Source organism: Amblyomma maculatum, chromosome 10 (genome assembly GCF_055883805.1).
Source record: "Amblyomma maculatum isolate TAMU_Amacu chromosome 10, ASM5588380v1, whole genome shotgun sequence".
Taxonomy (NCBI): Eukaryota; Metazoa; Arthropoda; class Arachnida; order Ixodida; family Ixodidae; genus Amblyomma; species Amblyomma maculatum.
Window position 1 is genome coordinate 83,498,136 of NC_139353.1, and position 21,680 is coordinate 83,519,815.

Genomic DNA, 21,680 nt, shown 5'->3' on the forward strand with positions numbered 1-21,680 from the left:
GAGGCTTCCTCAAATTAACGCTTCCTAACAAAGCTGTCCGATGAAACGAAGAGAATGTCTGCCAGCAGTATATATTTAGAGCATTTCTCGATTTTGGGCATTTTTTCCAGAACTTAAGCTGAAACGGCACAAAGATTGGGCAATATTTATTTCTCTTTAGCTCAAATTAGAGTTGAAATGAGGTCATTATACAAAATGCTCCATGATTCCCCAAGTTTCTTCAGGGATATTTTCTTTTTGCAGAAGGCAATTTGCAGCTTGGGACATAGCCTGCATTACATTGACCAATATTTTCTTAAACACAAAAATGGCAGGCTACATACTTTACAAACAAGATTTTTTCTCTCCACTCTTCGTTGCCTGAATGAGCTATTCCTGTGCGGCACTTCTGCGCCTGTGCGAGATCTACCTGCCTGACTTCGTGCACTGCAAGGACACGAAAAAACCACAGTGGTCACATTAAATGCCATCGTTGGCAGGGGTTTGATGCGATGACACTACTATGATGTCCGGTCAGCCACCACTTCTGAAGTAGCTTTCTGAACTTTCAGCTGGAAACGCCCCTCTGAAATAAGCACATGTCTGCCAATCTTCCTGCAGTGTCTTCAGCTCTGCGCAATAGCGAAATATGTTCTCTCGAAGGTGCATTTTTGGATAGAAACTGGGTCCAACCCACTAATTATCACATAAGGATGCTGGTCCCTCACCTCCAATATTTGTGCCACTAAACGGGATACCAGAATAAGCGCTGCCCTTGCTAACAGCACTCAGCCACTAATAAAATATAAGAGTTTGCAAATAACAATAGTGATGCAATAGAGAGCTACCCAGATGTTTCAAGAAAATGCACGAGCAGATCAAGAAGCCCGACATCGCAAAATCTTACACAGGCCGGGAAGCTGACGGCGTAATACCAGTGCGAAAGTAACACCCCTTAGTATGTTTGCTGCTAATATGACTAATGAGGAACAAAAGCCATGGCCAGCTCATCATCAGGATGTGTTAAGGTCCAAACCAATCAATTTGCATTCAAACAAACCCCTCCAAAGGCCGAGATACTATTTGCAGTGCACTTTTCATGCACCTCCGATAGACAGCAGGTTATCAACACATTCCCTATCCTAGTATATGGACGCATAATTTGGGCCCCCACAACCTGGTTGATATATATATATATATATATATATATATATAAATAAAAAAAAAACAGTTGTTATTTTATGTCGACACTATTAGCGAGATTTCTCTGCTTTTTTTTATCTGTCTGATCTGGGGCTCCTCACATTGGTGCTCTGAATGCTTAAAGTTCTTGCATGCGTTAACTTGACGTGATTGGAATAGCCCCGCAACTATTCCAAAATTTGTTCAGCTGTCATTATCAAGATGTACCACGAACTGAACATTTTCCCTTTCAGTCCTCAGGATGGCTTATTCAGATGCCACCTTTTTTCCGACATATTACAGGAATTTGGAACGATTTTTCTTGCCCTACTAGCACTCTATGGTTGCCTTACAGTTGCGTCACAATTTTCAAGTTGCTTCCAGAGACCGTTTTGCACACGAGCTGATTCTCTCAGAACTACTGATACAAGCTACACCATAATCAACATGTAGAAGAATTACCATATCACCTCCAAGAATGGTTTGGACAAATGCCTATCTACACTGAGATGCCTACCATAAAAACTTGGGAGGAAAATAAAGGTACCAGCTACACACAACTAAGCAAAGATGCTGAACCCTAGACACAAACACATGTCATGTAACAACGAGGCCACATGACCAGGCATTTCTAAATGCATATTTAAATATGCTTGTTCACTGGATGTTTACTGAACTACAAGCTGCACACCTGCCTCCAAGAAAGGTCCGAGACAAAATGCACTAAACCCATAAATATAAAGGTAGGCCTTCCTGAGACTCAACATTAACATTTGTAAGCAGTGCGACCATAGGTCGCAGCTAACAGAGGCAGACGAGGCTTCCTATCTGTCATTGGCATTTCAAATATTGGCACAAAAATTTTAACAGTTTCAGTTTCATTATTGGTGAACAGAAAGTTAATAAAGAAATTTCTTGCCAGAAGTTGGTTTGGTGTGGTTGATGGGGTTTAACTCTCAAAAGCGGCTCAGGCTATGAGAGACGCCTTTCCAGCTGCACACACATGCATATTGAAACTACATAATCACAGAAAAAGGAAAAAAATAGCCAGGAAATCAAAACACACACACAAAAAAAGAGAACAAAACACTGTCAAAAATGTGTGTTCGTAGACCTCCTCCCTTTTTGTGCGCCAAGAAGTAGGAATTTATCACAATTCTTGATCGATACGGGATCACAGTCACTCTACATCAAGACAAGACTCTGAGATCATGCCCGAGCGTCAGCCAAGACCGTTTCCCAAGTCTGCCACACAGTCTTTCAGCAGCCATGGGCTTGAACCAGACGTTGACTAGGGTTTACAGCATGGAGTTGCCTGTGTTGAGATCTTAGCTTATAAAGTTAGAGGAACGGCAGCGAAAAGGGCAGAAAAGAGCCCCCAACCTCGGTAGATCGGTGCATCAATACGGTGATTGTCGGTGCGAGGTGCCACCTCGGAATGCCAGCAACAGAGCCTGTGCCAATTCAAGCACTGCTTCTTACATCGTCGTGCATCTCTCTGGCAGATTTTTTTTCCCCAGTCGCGCTTGCAGTAAACTCCCTGGACGTGAGCCTCAAAGGGCCAAAGTGTTCCTTTTCCAACTTCAAAACAGGACATTGCGCATGCAACCAGCAAATGTTGTTCACAGGTGAACACATCAAGAAGAAGGAGAAAGCAAACACCATGGTGCACAGGAATACGCCTGGCAGTACAAGGCATGCCAGCTACAGAGACAACTGCAACTTGTGCCTGGTCAAAATTGGCCCTGGATCGCATTCTGGAAGTGTCCACGAATTAGTTATGGAATAAAGTGGGAGCATTCTCATGGCTCCTAGATAGGCAAATGGAGTTGCTGTCACCTGAGAACGCATCAGATGCAACTAAGACTTTAAAGTAGTCACGGGCGCTCTATTTCTGCTTTTGAATACTTTAAAACGAAACACTGAGAACAAAATGAGGTCAGCCTGCATCAAATCAGCATTGCACTCGGACCACTAACAAAAACCTCTCTCCCCGAAAACGGAGCTTTTTACAAGCCGGAAGGCAGCGAGAAACACCACTGCCATCGCCAAACAATTTGACACCAATCTTGAGGCATGGTGGTTGAAATTACTCCATAGCTCTCCACTATGGCTCTTCTTTCTCTCTTTCCACTTTCACTCCCACCTTTCTCCCTTCCCTTATGGGGTGGTTCAGGTGTCCACAGAAACAAGCGTGACAGATACTGCATCTTTCCCTTCCTGTGAACCAATTATTATTATTATCCCTGAGACTTGGATGCCCACCACCATATTTTGCATGCAAGCAGTCGCAGCCTGCCCTTTCCGTTCCCACACGAGTCTGCACTGACTGGCAACAGAGCTTTAAACTCTATCTTCCTAGCAATCATTGCATCTTCTGCTGGCAGACAAATGCTACCACTCCCAGAGACAGCCAGACAATTTCTATTGAGAACAGAAATTGGACTAAGTTGTCCTCTATGCCCTTTTAACACAAACCACTAGGCAAATAAAAACAGCTTCTGCAATGTTCAAACTTGCTGCAGCAGTCATTAAAGCCATGTGGCAAGCACAGCTTCAGCTGAGAGTGATGCTGCAGGAAAGATTCCTGCTTGCCATTACACAGCTGTCATATCCTCACACGGAGGTAGTCACAGAGTAAAGATCACGTGCCCACACTTACTGGGTGGACCACTTCCAGAATAGAGGTTCCAATCAATCAACTAAAATATGGCCCCAGATTTCCCCAACTCACTTCTGAGATTAAAAAAAAAAAAAGGAAAGATACACAATGGAAAGTAAACTTCTGGAATTTCCGCCAATTGCAAAAGTAGGCTGTATCCTGCACAAGCTGTATCCTACGCCCACCTCAATAGTGCCCACTTCAAAGCTGGCCTTGATGTACATGTTGGCACGCTTAGGGGATCCTTTAGATCTCCGGCTCCTAGGACCTCGAGGCCCTAAAGCCTGTCTCGGTCACATATGGCTAGAGACGGCACATTCTCGACATACAGTGCAAGTCTTTCTCTCGTCTTCCTATCCCCTGAACAGCCAAGCACCATACTGCCACAGCTCTCAAACTGGCGCTGTTAGGCCAACCCAATCTGAAGTTTCACGTATAAAAGGCAGTGGCTAAGACAGCAACTTATGCAACAACTTGTACGACTCCCTATCATTCTTTCGCTGCTCCTGACTTCTCGGCAACTACACTAAGTGCTCTGCCATGCGACAGGAAAAACATTCACGTGTTGGAGTCAAACTACCCACGCCTGCATGTTGGACATGGCATCATGGCCTGCAACAAAGAGCTTTGACGTTTACGTTTACAAAGGCAAAAAAAGAATAGTGCTGTCGCTACAGAGGTGTGTACAAATGCTCCTTCAAACTTAACACCACTAACCGCACCACACGGTGATGGTTTCACAAAACGTAGGGAATTTTTTCAGCAATTGACAATGTGCACGAAAGCATTACAGTAGCAAGCAGAAAATAATGTCACGAAAAACGTGAATCTGTTGAAACTGCCACGTCTGCAGGCTGTGTAATGTAAGAAGCGCGAATGACGAGAACAGCTGTGGCAGACAAAACTCTCTGCATCCTATCCATTCCTGTGCACCACAGTCAAAGCAGCAGCAGCAGCAGCAACAGCAGGCTGACAGAAATCGGACAGAGAAAGAGAGATGAACACAGAGGCTAGTTAAGGCGTGGAAGGGAGGCTGGCTGGCAGAGAAGTACATCACAGATACTCTGATGCTCCCTGGGCTCCGCTACACCAGCCATGCGGAAAGGGAAAATAAGAGGGGTAGCCAGGGGAGAAAAAGGAAGAGGGGAGACAAGGCAGGGAAGAGAAAGAGAGAGAGAGAGAAAGAAAGAAAGACTGTCAGCCCTGCTGCCTGCCACTGGAAAGAATTTTCTCTGGCAAGCATGCACCAAGACAGGAACAAAGCGAGACAAGTTGAATTTACTCTGAGCAAGGCCTTTGGCTACCCAACTGGCATGAGCGGCTAGTTAAACCAATACGCTCAAAGCAGCATGCAATTCTTTATTTTATCATGCTAGCCACACATGCAGGTGCTGATGGTTTTGGCGTTTTGGCAGGGCTTTCTGTGTGTACGCGCTTTTAGAATGGGAGAGCTGTGCATTTTCTTGAAAAAGAACAGTCAAAAGACAGCACACAGAGAAGAGACGAGGCCCACACAACCGTCTGTCTTTCCATCTTTTGTTTGTTTGCAGTTTTAATCGACCACAAGTCCCAGCTGACCCAGATTTCAATTCTACCGCAGAGTTGTGCACTATGGCTTGTATGGCTGGTTCAAGTGCAACAGTACTGTAAAACCTAGTTAATTCAGCGGCTCGTAAAATCACATCATACGAACAGTCGATGGACTTCCTGCCAAAAGCCCGCGCATGTAATGGGTGTAAAAAGTTCAGTTGTTCAGAAACACATAGGCTGGCATCAATTACCATATTTACTTAAGTAATGAACCCACGTTTTTTCTAGAAATATTTGACGTCAGTTTGGGGGAGGGTTCATTAGGCGGGAAAACATTTTTTTTTTCCAGTCTTTCCACCCATCCATCATCAAAGGAAACATGCAGGCAGCCGCGATCATGACACTGCCTTTTTAGAGTGCTTCGCTTCAAAAGGCATTTACTGCTATCATGCGTTCTAATGATTTTGCGGCAGTGGATGTAGTGGACAGCGCAAGCCCCAATCGGAGCACGATGCAGCGAGCATACCGAAAACCAGGCTTGTGCAACCTGAGGAGTGAAGTCAGCCACTGCGGGCACTCCTGTTAAGGCCACTGGCGCTCTGCAAGTTCCACCCTCTCCCAAAGCTAACCTCAAAAGATAAACGCACTGGATGTTATCACTGCACAGCATCTTGGTGCACTGTCAAGAAATGAACTGTGGACTGCGCCGGCGACGACACAAAAGGGAAGGACGAGGCAACCTTGACACTTTTTTTTTTACGTATCCTCAGCGCAGAACTGGAAGGGGCCTGCACTACACGGGTAAATACGGTCATCCAGATGGGCTTTGAAAGTGGTGTCACATTGAGGTGCTACCTCCTTGGCAAGCTACTTCCTCAAAAATTTGTCCTCAGACCTGAGCTTACTATTACGCATATTGTTTTCCCGCAGCCCTCTGGTGTGTGCATAATGTCAGGCATGCTGGTGGCCAGCAAGAGAGCCTGGCAATGCAGCTTCACCATTAGCCTGTGCCAATGACGCCTATATGCTATGCACATCCGCTACTCGGTCGAACAGTTGCAAGCCGTTGTTTGGAATAATTATCACATTCTCGCTGATCTCTGCCTCTTTGTTCACCTTGAAGGCGTCTCGTGGCCCCAGTGCCCGTGCGCACAGCCCTCCTTTCTGTCTTGTGTAGTCGTTTTAGGGCACCGAAGCTTTGCACCCATTGTATGCTGTTCGCTGTTCGTTTGGTGAAGCCTATTCGCATGCGACGCTCCGGCACTACCGCATCATGCACTGAAAGAAGCTGCAGAGACCTTTATAACTGTGCAGCAGTCCTACTTCTAACACTTCTCGTAGCATGCATGAATAAAGGCATTTCACGAAACTGCAAAAAATCATCCCTGTCACACAGTGTCTGCCTCAGAAGAAATGATCAGTGCCCAGATAAAATTTTACTTCTACACGAATGGTTGTTAGTAACGTGTGCAATGCCCGCACTCATGCAATAGCCACACCCCTAACTTTACAAAAAAAATGTTAAAAAAAAAATATATATTTTAATACTACCTGTGCAAAAGCTACACCAATGACTTCAACAAGGAGAGCAGTGTTATCTATTATGTGGTGCGAGACATGCAGAACAATTTTTTAAATTACTGCTGGCAGGTGGCATGCAAAAATTATTAAGTGCGGCGCATATCGGCAACAGCCAACAATAGCCGGCACCCCAGCTGCCATTTTACACTTGTTTTATCTCACTTAACAATGACGCATCATCTTGAAATCGGAATGTGTTGCCGGTCTCTATTTTCCTGCGCTCGTGAGATAAAAAGTTTTTTTTCTGGAAGAGGAAATATGAAGGCTATATACTGCTGAAAGTGGCTGACTTTGGCAAAGGAGGAAAAAGAGCGGCTAGACGAAAGTTCAGGGCTGACGAAGAATATTTACGACAATGGTGCTCCAAAAAAAGTGTGCTCAGGACAACAAACCTTCGGAGGCACGTATTCTCAAGAAAGCAAAGCATGTTCCCAGAGATCGAAAACTCCCTTCCCAAGTAAGTGACGGAGACAAGGAGCAACGGCCTTGCCGCTTCAAAAGGGACACTTCGCATGAAAGTGTTTGACATCGCACGAAGCAAAGGGGTTCCGACTACGGTGCTTAAATGCATGGATGCGGAACTTCATGAAGCGAAAAAAACCCATCTCTTTTCTGAAACAAAGGGATGTGTCAGCATCTACTTGAGGAGTATGAAGAAAAGCTGCCATTGTTTAAGAAACTCTATCAATAAGAGTAGAAAACATGAGTACCTGCTCTTCCATTGGTAACACCAATCAAGCCCCAGTTCTGTCAGAAGCACCCGAGAATGTGACAAAGGGAAGGGAGAGAAGGGTGGGCATGTTCTCACAACAGGAAGCGAAAGACGGCGATGAACAGTTATGCTTTGCATAACTGGGGTTGAAGGTAAACTGCCACCTTACGCTGTTTTTAGACAGAAGCACATAGTGTAAAGCCCCGTTACAAGAGACACGCTAGGGACTCTAAAAAAGATATCTTTTGTAACCAAGGTGTTTTGTCACCAAATATTCTTAACAACTCGTATGTGTGGCAGTTTAGCTTCCCTTATCTAAATTCTGTTCCGTATCAGTGTCCTGTTTTGTTGCAACCTGTCGGGAACCAAGAAGGAGTGCCTCCTCTTGACTGGGAAGTCAAAATGACCCCTTTTGTTTCAGCCACTGTCATCACATTCCTGTGTGACTGAAACAACAGGGACATTTTGACGACACTGATATAGAACAGAATTTAGACAAGGAAATCTACGAATTCGTGCGAGTCAACTGCATTGCATGAGCATACCTGGGTTGTCCCTCTTCTAAATAGTGAAAAAGTTACTTTAGAAACTGGCAAAAGTTGCCCTTAGTAACAGAGTTTCATGTAACCATGTCTCTTGTATGCGATGTTGTTAACATGGCAAACGTAGGAAAACCAACCAAACCATTTTCAAGTGTCTCTTATAACCGAGTGTCTCTTGTAACCATGTCTCTTGCAAGGAGATTTTACTGCACTACCAGCAGAGAAATTCCCTGACAACATCTGAGCTAAGGCACAGGACAGAAGATGAATGTCAGAAAAGCCGGTGACGGACTGATTGACTTGGCTATGAGAAAAGCGGCCAGGTCCAATCTTGACACGGGCTCCCTACTAACCCTGAATAGCTTCAAGGTACGCTTAATAGAGAGCGCGATAACAACTTCACGTCTGAAAAGGACTTGGCCGTCATACCTGGAGGAATGACAGGTATGCTTCAGTTCCTGGACATTTCGGTAAACCGACATTTTAAGTGCAGATTTAACCTTGCGTACACTCAGGGCTGGAAACGACAGTCTATCAAAAAACACCGACCAGTCGACTGAAGAAGGTGTCTCTTGTGGAGATGTGCCACAGGATCCTAGGACGAGGCACGGTGCTTTCAAGACGCAGGGAAGAGCTTCAAAGTCAAAGAAACCTCCAACAAACTCGACGAGATGAAGGATGACCTCGTATGGGACATGGTTGAGCTCAAAGTCCCGACACATTCAGAATACAAGGGACAACATTTTAATAATAATAAAGGCAGGTAACACCGAAAATATTTATTTCAGTGTTTTCCTTCTTGCGGCACGAGAGCATCCGCAATTTCTGACCCGCAGTCATTGCACGTGTTTGTATGGTAGTCGTGATGTTTTTTTTTCTGCATATATATCAGTAACAAAATTTTCCTTCACCGTCAGCCCATTGACTGCAGTTGATCATCTGCTGTCTAGAAGAAGTGGAGCCCAGAACAGTCACACAACTTTCTAATGACACATGACCTAGCTCATGCATTACAATAGTACTACCTAACCATAAGCTGGCTTCCAAAAGTCTCAAGACAACACCAGAAAGAAAACTAGCACGCCTAAAATGGAATCTCTAGCTTTCAGGGAAGACCACCACCACTAGAGAAGGCACACACACCTGATTCAACTCGTTAGAAGGATCGATTTTACGAACAGGTCATACATTTCTTTGACGAGACAGGAAATTCATTTTCTATCTCTATATCAAACACAAAAATCCAAACTCTTGTAGCGTCCATTTATGCGGATAGCCCTGCCTCAATATGATGAGTCGACGGACCATGGCAAACTCCTAAAATGCAGTGCACAGTGTGTTGCTGCTACTCACTTGGCCTTAGCGTGGGTGAGGATGTGCGACTTGAGGTTGGTGGACTGGGCGAACTTCTTGTTGCAGCCGTCGAAGGGACAGACGTACGGCCGGTCGCCTGTGTGGATGCGCACGTGCGTCCGCAGGTTGAAGTCCAGAGAAAACCGCTTGCCACACCCTTCGAACGTGCACTGCAGGAGGCAAATGGCACAGATACGAATGAGAAGAAGGGCGCAGCCAACGTTGTCAAAACAACAGCGCTACAATCGGGACAAATGTGACCTCTCATCTATGTGCAGTGCCAAACACCGTATTTTTGCACTTCTAACCATCTCCTCTAACTTTGCAAAAAAAGAGTAATTTAAGTTTGCATGCACTGATTTGGTGCTGGGAATCAAGTAAATATGGTACTTTCACTGCAAGAACAATATCTGGAGCACAATTTAGGGCAACATTCCAAGCCTCTTGAAAATGCTTCTAAAGAAAAGCATTTTCGCGCATTGCAAGCTATGCTTTCCACCATGACAATTCTGGGGAGACCGCGATGCAGTGCTTAATTATTTCCCAAGTTCTATTTTTGCACACCGGGTCTCCTGAAACCACTGTGCGGATGCAGCTGTCTACAAACACACTTACACCTCGTATCATACTGTGCTGGCTGTCGATCTAGCGACCTTTGAGCAAAGCTGTGAAGTTGCAGGTTATGAAAGTACCATCTGCACATCACAGTTTTACCGCATTACCTGTTCATACATCTCTCATTCTGGGGTACCTAACGAGGAAAAAGTATAAGAATTTGGGACAGCTACAGGATGCCTTTAGCAGCACAACTCTCGTCAGTGTGAACAAACGAGTACAGCGTGAACACCACTGCCACTGAACTAAGAAGAAAATCTCGAATCCCGCAGCTGTCAAACCACCAAACAGAGCACAATTAGAATCACAAAAATAAAGTCCAAATTAGCATTGCATAATTACGCTTCCATGCCTTGCCACTGGTGACAGGGCATGCACATGAACACATCGTAACTCCGAGCGGCACCAACAAACTTTGACAGAGATTGTGAAAGTTTATTGAATTTGAGGTGTGCTGCTAGAGTTATCACCCACACAGGATACTCTTCAAGAATTAAGCGGCCCCAGCGCAGTTTTCCACTCTCGTAGGCTGTGTAAGCTGATTATTAATTAAGGATTCCTGCGCATTGCTAGATGAGATGTTTAAGCCCGCTTTCTCAACTGCTGTGGCCTTGTGGTCGCCCAAAGTGGCAGCCTTGTGTTAAAGCATCTGCCTTGCCTTCAGGTGGCACCAGGTTCGATCCCAAGGTGCCGCCAGGCACCCGCCAGTTTTTCAATGGGTAAAGATGTCTCCCAGCCTGATGCTCACTTCTTCTCGAAAAAAATTCTTGGAAAGAAAAAAAAAAAAAAAACGGGGGGGGGGGGGGGGGGGGGGGCATTCCAACTACAGGAGACTATTGTCTAAATCCAACTACAGGAAACCAAAATGCAAGGTGTGTGGTAAAACCAATTGTGCCCCCTCCCACTTTTCCCCAAGTATTTCAACCACAGCAGACCCGAGCACAAGGCACCTGGTACATGGTAAAAGATCCTAATTCACAGCATTTACCATACGTGCGACACAATGTTGTAGAAGTACCGAGCAGGAGTGCAAATTTATGGCAGGCATTAAAGATAGGCAAATGGAACACAGTCTTCCAAATTAAACACTATGTCATCCAACGTACATGGCAGATTATATATATATATATGGTCAGCTCGGATGAAAAGAATTAAGAACATGAATTATTGGCTTGGTTTTGTTACTGGTTTAGGAGCTGAATGGACTTGTTGGTTTGAACTGACCAAGTTTGTCAAACTCAGTTTTCCAACTTCGGTTTTAATCGAAAGAGGTCAGTACTTTTTGGCACGTGCCTGTAAAGCACAAGTTGCATGCAGTCAACGCTGAATATTCGCTATACCAGCTGTTTCAGCAAACACTTTCAAAAAATTCCTAAGAACAGCGGACAGTGAATTTGAAATAGAAATAAAACCTTTGAACCAACAAACTCAAATGTGGCACACACAGTATGCTGCAAAGCTCTCCTAATTATAGAACTAATAAAGTTGAACCTAATTTTCAATGATTCCAGTTGGGTGGTTAGTCCGCCAGCTTAGAGCAGTTAACCGATTAAGTAGGTTTATCACCATCAAGGAGGACACTGACACAAACATAACATCACGAAAAGTGTCATGTTCTGACTAGTAGTGAAGGTGGAGCGAAAGTTCCACCTCTGCCACGTAGAACCTCATTTAATTGCTACAAAACAGTGGTAAATGGCAACCCTGTTTTAACTCTGAAGTAATTAAACATACACTTCCGTTTCTGTCTGATATCATTCTCATTGAACTTGCATTGCTCTTTTATTGAAGTCATAAATTCCTTATACAAGCACAGTACAACAGTTTGTGCATTAACGACTGGTTTGGTTTGATTAGTGGGGTTTAAAGTCCCAAAGCGACTAAGGCTACGGGAGACGCCGCAGTGGAGGACTCTGGAAATTTCGACCACCTGGGGTTCTTTAACGTGCACTGACAATGCACAGCACACGGGCGCCTTGCTTTTCGCCTCCACCGAAAAGCGCCATGGCAAATAAACTGTTTATGCTCACAAAAGCATCAAAACCGACCGCAGGTGTTTTTTCACTGCTCAGTATTGTTGCAATAAATCACTAAAAAAGTCAACAATTTGTAAAAAAAAAAATATTTGCAGAAAAAATAAAGTGAAACATGCACTCTGCAATAAACATCGAAAAAAAACCTGCCAAATATTCAACGAATAATAAAAAAAAACTTCCACCCATCTATTTATGGGGGTTTAACATCCCAAAGCGACCTAGGCCATTATAGACGCCTCATAACCTCAAGCATCATATCCATGGAGGGGTCACAGGTCGTCATCCATGTCTGTTGGTTTGGTTCAATTTAAGGGGTTTAACGTCCTAAAGCGACTCGGTCTATGAGACACGCCGTAGTGGTGGGCTCTGGAAATTTCAACCCCCCGGGGTCGATGTTTGTCTCAAAAGGTTAGGCACCGGAACCTAGAGGAAAAGCTCACTTTGCCTTTTCTCACGAATGCATCAAGACGGTCTAGAAGCTCCGCTGCTTTCCACCTCTACCCCTTTCTTGTTTGCCAAGCCAGCGGGGGTTGAGTGCGTACCTGGAAGGGCTTCTCCCCCGTATGGACCAGTTGGTGCCTCTTGAGCTTGGAGCTCTCGACAAAGGCCTTGCCACACTCAGCACACACGTGCACCCGGGGCCCGTGCGTGTGGAGGTGCTTCCGCATCGCAGAGTTGTCACGGAACATCTTGGTGCAACCCTGCAGGTGGCCAAATGAGGGGGACAGTAAGGGAAGGCCAGTGTCAGCCTACTGCCATCCCGGCGGTGAATGAGGTCACTTCTCAAGCAATCAGTTCAGTTCAGTCGTGGCCGACCCTGTTCATTCGGCCTTGTGACACATAAAGAGCTCGAACAAATATGAGCCCCAAAGAGGGCTTTGCAAAAGGAAATGAAATTTTTGGAAGTTACAATTTGTTTAAAATATTTTGGCATTCTAGGGACCTAAACACGTCGTAGACAATTTCAGCGAACTCCATCAATCTCTAAATGTTACACTGAATACACCTGCAGTAACATAGGATTTCAGCGGTGACCATGGCTATTTGAACAAAGGGTTTCACATGCCTATTTCACAGAACACTTCATGTTCACCTCTTTAACTTTACGGCAGAACTTCAAAATCAGCAACTAACACTGAAATCCGAAAATAAAGCTGCCCACACTTGATGCATGAACTTCACGGTGAAATTTGTGCAATACCAAAAAGTTAACGTTATAGCCGCCAACCATCTTTTCGTACTCGGCGGGACATGGAAAATGGTCCAAATAATCGAACAGTTCGAAAAATCCGTGAACTTAAAAAAAAAAATCGCTTTTCTTAGAAAAATCAGCTTTACAAATCCCAAACTTCGACGCTCCCCATGTTTTGTTTCCACCAACACAAGCAAGCTTTCATGCTGCCCTGGTAAATTCTGCTTGGCGGCTCCCTTGCTGCGCCCAAGACACTTTCAGATCAAGGTTTACTCACTTTGTGCGGACATGCTATCGTCCTGGCAACATCATCACTCTGTTTCCTTGGCTTCATCCTGTCACAAAAAAAAAAAATGAACACAGCGTCAGCAACAGACCATAAGCTAACATCTTTAAAACAACCGCACTTGTAAACAAACCCATGAAGCAGAGTACCCAAATGAGAGAAACAAAACACATGCAAAACAGGAGTAAGACTCATCTCAAAACAAGAAGTGAAGAAGAACACACACAACGTAAGATGTAAGTCTCAGCTGCAAACTTGAGGCGAAGGCTAATTTTTGGTCGAACATCCCTGCTAACAAGCTCTTCAGAAGCAGAAGCCCCTTTCAAGGATAATGCACACACACACACACATACATCTAGTGTTAAAGTGACGACATCAGCAACATGAATACGGCTCAGTGATCCCACTGGGATATCCTGATGGACCTTCTCTTCATGATGAACTGCTGCATAGATTACTGGTGCTGAGAGTTTTTCTTGATTCCACCTCAAACTGAAGCTCGCTTGTACAGTCAAATAGCTGTGGCTTGCAGGGAGCTCTAAAAGAGGGCAGGCAACAACTCTCCACGACAGAATCTAAGTACCTGGCATCACCTTCAAAGGGGACTGCAACACTTTCTTCTGCAACAAAGGGCACCGCTTAGCTTTCGGTAAAATTCCAGAAACACCTAGCGCCAAAATTAAAGACAGTTAAGTGGTTTTAGATGTTACGACAGACTAAAGATACCTGTGCTACTGAGTTTTCAGTCATCCCTCATTGCTCGCACTGAGTTTGACAGCCATACAACATTTCACCCCATCTAAAATCAGTTTTGAAGTGCACAGTTTCCATAGCTTCCATTCACACAATTTTTGTGGGCGATATTATATTTTTGATACCACAAACATTCCATGCAGGCCGATATGCATTTGGTGCTTCACTACAGTCAAATACAACTAGAAAGAGCGTTAGCCCCTTTTTTTCTTTGGCTGTATCTGAAAATAGAAAAATTTCTAGGCCTATATATTACGTCCTCTCTAACATTTTTTGGAAGGAATCATCCTCTTCAGTCACTATTTCTGCCATTCAATGCATGTGCAAATGCTTTTCTAGCAATGTTCGTGAGGCTGAGTGTCAGTTCCGGTTCGCTATTTTTGAGACTACTCCACTAGATATTTTTGGAAACAGCTTGTTCCGATGGAGAGGACTGTCAAACAACATGTTTGAAAAAAACCCTCAAGTTGCTGCTTAACAGATGCTCACATGATTGTGAAACAAGTAAGTCGCCAAGCGAGGCATAAAATGTCTGCCCATCCTAAAGAGCAATGTACCCTGTACATTGTGTATATCCCGTACAATATGTATGTCCCCTGCTGCCATGCATATCACTGCTGGCGTCAGCCTAACACTGCTTGCCATCGAATGCGTCCAAAAGCATAAGCAACTCTGCAACACTTCCTTCAATCGCAACCAAAAGCACTAACAACTGCTCAACTATATCTCACCACACCCAAAGGTGTCCTGTCATGAAGACGAGAAGTGCAAGAAAGACGCCTAAAGCCAGGTGCCAATCAATGTGCAGCACTTCCCCGGACAATAGCACAGAGCGGCTGAAGGTGGCCAACAACACCCCCAGCTCTTGGTGGGCACAAATAGCAAAACTCAGTCCTATACATTACAAAGAAAAGAAAAACCGGCCATCACACCACGGGGCCCAGACAGACTAGCCCTGCCTATCTTGGTCAGCAAAGCCCACATAACGAGACATTTTTGAGCCCACAGACTCGCTTCTCGTAGGTCACGACGGCTCGCTGGTTCAAGCAGAATAAAGGTAGACCTACTGAACGCGCGATGCGAACAGTGCCCGACAACGCTATCATGCTCTGCTTTTAACGGAGATGCCCAATTAGGTGCTGCCATGTTTAAAGCATCCTCCACGGATTAGTTGTGACGATGCATCGAACTGTGGTGGTGACATGCGTCTAGGTAAAAGCTAAAAAATATTTCGATGTACGGTTCTCGACACACTCTGCTTATAGGAGAACTGTACGCGCTTGAAGCACAGTGATTCATTGATTAAATCTCCAACATGATGCTCATAATATCCGTATTTATGATACACTCATAGCCTGTGAAATAGCTCGAGAAATTAAGTGGCATAGCACTAAAAAAGTGAACGATTGCAGATTTACTTACTAAACAACATATTTCGTTTTCTGTACCTGAATGCGAATGGCAGCGACCATTGCAAAATTCACGATGACGCACTGATATTGCTTCGGGTGCTTCTATATAGAAATATAGCAAAGGTAGAACAATCTCCACCATGTTTCTTTTCTTTTTATACATATATATATATATAGCTTTCGAACATTTACACAAAGGAAAATTACTGCTGGAGATAGTTCGTATTTTGTGCCACAGTGCACTGCCAGCAGGTGCTGTTTCTGCAATGACAAACGCCGTAGAAAAACGAATTCATGACGCGATGACTGCATAGAAATACGCAGCTAGCAGACGACGCGGCCGGCTCCACTCCTGAATGTACTTATCAACTCCGCCAGCAGTGACGAGGCCATTGTTTTACAGATTCCCGAGCTTCCTCCTGGGATGCACGCCACCTCGTAACCGGTAGTGCAGTGCCCCTGTACACTTTCTGCTTCTATAACAGCGCCCTCTACGCTCCTCCTCTGGTAACACCCGCTGTGCTAGGTCATGTGGTTTAACGAGACGATCAGGGCATATAATTCGGGGCACATATGTTGGTTAGAATCGATGTCACTTAACTAGATTTAGCAGATGCACGCTAATTACCCAGCGAAACAGTACGACCTCACCCAAAGAATGGTTATGCCATGATTTTAATACGAAAGAGGGAATTCTGGAACCACATGGAGGCATGCAAGAGGTACATGCCAAAGGGGTACATGTCATGAATGCAATCACCCCATTCACCAGCCTCTTCGACAGCTCATCAATGGCTGGCATCATAGTTGCTATGGCGAGCTAGGCACAATGGATGTGAAGCAAGCAGTGAGGCATGGGATTTCTGTGCCACTTCTGAGGACCCTTCAGGCCTCTTTTATTCGGCTTGCATCGGCTGCATTAATTCTGAAACGTGTTGCAGTAGTGCCAAGCGGTGCTGTGAGCGTGCAGTGCCAGAGCAGCTAGTATAGTGGAGCTGCAACACAGGCGTGCGTCGGCAGCTGCTAAAACAAGTATGCAAGTGTAGGCCTACAAAATTGCGTGCAGTGCATGGCAATAGCATCACTTTCCATAGCACAACCCCTGCAGCGAACGTTATGAGTTTATTTCAGACTGCCTAGGGAGATTGACTGGTTCAGTGGTAATAAATTCGGGGTTCTGGCCTTCAGTCAAACACACACAAACACGTGAATAGACAGACAACACAGGTGCACACTACCAATTGTAATATGAAACTGAACATGCACTTCCTTTTCAACACTCAGCCATAACTTCCTCTTCGACTCCCAAGTACGTCTCACTAGCACACCTCTTCCTTGCCAAGCAGATGTCTAGCCAACCATAAATGTTAGCAGCACAGTCATCCCTGTACATCACTCACATCGTCCAAGCCCGACAGCCACAACTTCCACTTGCGCGTCTATGGGGTGGAGTGTGTGGCTGTCATGCTTGGACGATGTGAGTGATAGAGAGGGATGACTGTGCTGCTAACATTTATGGTTGGCTCGACATCTGCTTGGCAAGGGAGAGGTGTGCTAGTGAGATGCACTTGGGAGTCGAAGAGGAAGTTGTGTTGTGTTAGGTTTTTTGGCGCATAAGCAACAAAGGCTATCATGCGCCAAGAGCAAGGTTAATTTGTTTTGTGAAAAAAAGAGGAAAAACAGGTGTGTTTAAACTACAGTTTGTTTAGAAAGTCTCCTTTTAGGAAACGGGTTGTGTTGGTTTTTATGGCGCATAAGCTGCTAACGCAATGATGTGGAAAGCATGGGGTTTTAATTTGTTTACTGATTCACACTTGATTTATTCTACAGTTTGTGTAAAACATTTGCTTCCCTTAGAAAACTGAAAACACACATCAAATCTACAATTCCATCTTCGCCTAAAATCAGTTTTAGGTGAAAAGGAATGTGCTGTTTGTAAAATGGGGTAAAATATTTTTTTCTTAGTGTTTCGAGACCTGTGCATGAGGATAAAACGAGGTTAATAGTTGGTTGTTCCCCACATTCTTCGCATTGAGGTTTGTCATTTTTTGTAAGTAGAAAATTATGTGTCAGGTGTGTGTGTCCAATGCGGAGGCGGCATAGTATTACTTCTATGAAACGTTCCTGATGCCGGCACGACCTCCATTCTCCCAAAATGAGCTTTACAAAGTGTAGTTTGTTATCCACTATGCTATTCCAGAAAGACTGCCATTTTTCTTTTTGTTTGCAATGTAAAAGTTTCATACAGTCTTTGTAGGGTATGTTTATACTCTTCATTTGCTTGTCATGGGCTTTCGCAGCACATGTGTCTGCTCTCTCGTTTCCTTTAATACCCACGTGACTTAGAACACAGAAGAATTTTATGTTATATCCTCGAGCAATGGCTGTTGCTATATTGTGTATTATGTCTCCGAGTAATGGAGCGGCTGCATTCCTTAGATTTAGAGCTCTGAGGATGGCTAGAGAGTCTGTGTAAATAATGCTGTTTGTAATTCTATTTTATTATTTTCTCTACGGCAACAGAATTGGCGTGGGATTCAGCAGTGAAAATAGATGCACAGTGTAGAAGTCTTATTATTTCCTCGGAATCTCTTTGCACAACTGCACTTCCCGTGTACACAGCTGTTTTCGATCCATCGGTATAAAACTCAGTGAAGCTTCTGTAGTCCTCCTGAAGTTTAAGGAATTCCTGAATAATGTGCTCTTGTGGGGTTTTTAGTCTTTGGAAACTGTGTGAAAGTGAGATCACAGATTGTGGGAAGATTGTACCATGGAGGTAGAGGGCTGTTGTTTTGAGCGTTATCCGGCAATGTGTCCAGAATATGGAGTTTGCAACATATCTCTTCGAACCGCATTATCACTGGCCTCGTTAACTGAGGTCTATTTGTGAAAATGGCTCTGGAGGGGCAAGTTGTGAAGAGGAAGTTGTGTCTGAGTGTTGAAAAGGAAGTGAGTGTTCAGTTTCATATTACAAGTGGTAGTGCGCACCTGTGTTGTCTGTCTATTCATATGTTTGTGTACGTTGCGCCGCAGTTCTGGGTACTATGCAGCGCAAACTCACCCCTCAAGCTGTTATTCTTACACTGCTACTGCACCACCTGCCTTACTGCATGGTGCAAATTGGCCCACAAACGCCGACGTTATTTGTAGGCGATGCGTTTGATTTCACAGAGCCGTACAGATGTGCGCACACGTGGCTCACTTCCTCCATTTATTACGCATTAACTTTCTGTTAGTAGCAGACTGTGAACCGTCGTTACCTGTCTTCAAAGGTTAAGACCCACACTATGCAACATGATACCATGAAAAGAGAGGGAAAAAAAATAAGCGCAGAAGACAATTACGATACTCCCTAATGTGAGATTTGAGCGCAGCTTTTGAAGAGGTTTTGCAATACATCGAGCGCTCTTCATTTGTCACAGAGCCAAAATAGAGAAAGAAGAGTCAGGAGCAAGCAACGCAGAGCTCATATCTCTTCTTCCTCTTCTAAGAAATTCTATTTGGCTCATTACTCTATCGCTCTGTTACACCTGCAACAGCCCCAATTGCAACATTGCTCAACCATCGAACGGGTGCATAAGAGCTGTGCTCTAAAAGGAACACAGGACTATGCAACGACGTCATATTTGTCGATCGTGCCTGCCACTACACACGGTCACAATAACTACATATAAGACCGCCCCCGACCATCAACAAAATGTGGGTCGCCAGCATTCCGCATAACTACCCTACGTGCCTAATCCTTCTCGTCCGTTACTGGCGAACTGTCCATGTTCTGAGGGAGATGGACTTCACAAAGAGACGTCTGCCCTTGGCCAGGTGGCACATACGCCACACCGATCTTTTTTCTGCACTTTCTCCAGAGCAAGGGCATGATAGACGAAGACTATTGCAGTACTAGTTCCGCATCTAGATAAAACGAGGAGAGAAGTGCGTAGGGCTCACACAGCTTTGCAAAAATGAGGAAAGCGGCGCTGCACTCCAACTGGTTCAGCCGGTGTAGCCAAACCAAAAAGCGCTTCACTGTCCACGCCACTCACAACTCAAGTAAGGCTTCACAAAACTGCTGATGCAAACGTCACGAAGTGCACGCAAGTTTCTCTTCCTTATTCCTCTTTATTTTACCCCTAAGACCTCCACCAAGTAGGCAGGTTACTACACATAACAGGCAGCAGCCCGGGCACCAGAGGAGTGTGTCTTACTGAGATGCACCAGAATGTGAACAATGCAGTGTGCAGTGGTGAACGCACGTCATTTGGCAACAGGCTACCCACCAGGGGGCACACTATACTTCCTACAGATTGTCCTTGACTTCCAATGTCAAGGCGGCTTGACAGCTGCTCACTGGCATACTGTTTAGCCACATACCAATGTTCATAGCTCAATGCATCAGGACGGTACAGGATGGTCATATCTTTGGCCAGGTGAACTTGTGCACCTCACATAACGAACCCCGTGCAACTCGTCGGGCTTATAAATCTGCATTACAGATGAAGATTTCCTGCACAATGGTTACTAGAAACACCAGAAAACCAATGACAGCCACTCGAGTATCTCCTTATCAAGGCCATCAACCTTCCAGGGTCTTTTTGGATTCTGCTTGCAGAGTTACCAAAAGCCAAAGGTCTCCTCTACCTTACTTCTGCTTTACAGCTAGACTCTCCATAAAAAGGCAAAGTAATCACTGCTCATCATGTCTTCTACCTGAATAGAGCGTCTTCTGATGCTCCTTAATTGATGGTTTTCATGAGTGAGAAATATATTGTGCTGTCATGAATGGAACCTTGACACCTTGATTCCGGCCACAAATTACAATGTACACTCATGCTCCAGCTCAGCACAATGCCCCACTAGCAACCCAATACAGTTCTACCTTCATACAGTGCCATAATGATGATGGAATGGAAAACAAGATGAAATGTGAGATGCACATATTCATCCGGCCAAGGACACTGCACAAGGGTTGGGAGTAGGCCTGAGGGCCAAGGAGGGCATTCAAGAGACAGCAGAAAGTGGGAGCAGAGAGAAGAATGAGAGGAAGAAGGAATGGAATGGGGGGTTAGTGTCCACTGACCTCTGGCTGGCGCCGCCCTTGTTTTTGTCGGGCGAGTAGACACTGGTGCACTGCACTTGCTCCCACCACTGCTTCATGGCATTGTCCGGTGTCGAACTGCAGATGCCCCAAGCAGCAGGAAAAACAACAACACGGGAGAGCAAAGCAGGGCTCAGGTTAGGTCAAGCAAGGACGGGCGACTAAGGCCACCCTCGGCAATTATACTACTAGCCACCCCTCCCCCCCTTTCATTTTCCCAGTAAGCTTACATACACCCCATCTGAACACAGGCAAACAGGGCAAGTGGGCATCTGCCCCAGGAATATTCGTCCCGAAAAAACTGACCCAAGACATTTAAAAAATGATAAACAGCTGCATTAAATTTTGTTATGTTCTGCTATTTTTGACTGCCACGACAGCTGAACGGAGAACAATGACACCAGTGCTCTGGGCAGCGTGCGTAGCTCAGAAGATCAGAAAAAAAATATCGGATGAGATTTCATGCCAGAAGAATATGGTCTGCCTCTTTGTGATCATAAACGACCATTAACACACTTCGGTGCCAGCACCACAAAGATGGCCGACACAACATGCCAAAGCTGTGCTTTGCATAGTTTGTCAGGCACCATTTCAAAGCACGCTGATGTGGTGACAACCTGCTTGGCACACGAAGCGGTGTTGTGAAAACAAAGCTGCTAATCAAGCCTGCAATGGCATGCAAAAAGTAGCAGCTGATATGTGCATCAAATTTCAAGCGCTTCCTAAGGACAATGATAACCAGCTAAGCCACTT

The 21,680-nt window shown here is 44.9% G+C and overlaps 1 protein-coding gene across 4 annotated transcripts in view; it reads right to left on the reverse strand.

Moving 5' to 3' along the window:
* The window catches only part of LOC146176900 (transcription factor YY2-like), a 34,923-nt gene that overhangs the window by 4,167 nt on the left and 9,076 nt on the right, over positions 1-21,680 (reverse strand). For 2 of the 4 annotated variants that reach the window (XM_084583013.1, XM_084583012.1), the window contains exons 3-6: positions 20,910-21,005; positions 13,662-13,719; positions 12,735-12,893; positions 9,542-9,711 (exon numbers count right to left, since the gene is read on the reverse strand). In XM_084583013.1, coding sequence (XP_084439139.1) covers positions 9,542-9,711; positions 12,735-12,893; positions 13,662-13,719; positions 20,910-21,005 — 483 coding nt within the window. The remainder of the gene's footprint in view (positions 1-9,541; positions 9,712-12,734; positions 12,894-13,661; positions 13,720-20,909; positions 21,006-21,680) is intronic. The other 2 variants (XM_084583015.1, XM_084583014.1) reach the window with 1 other exon arrangement.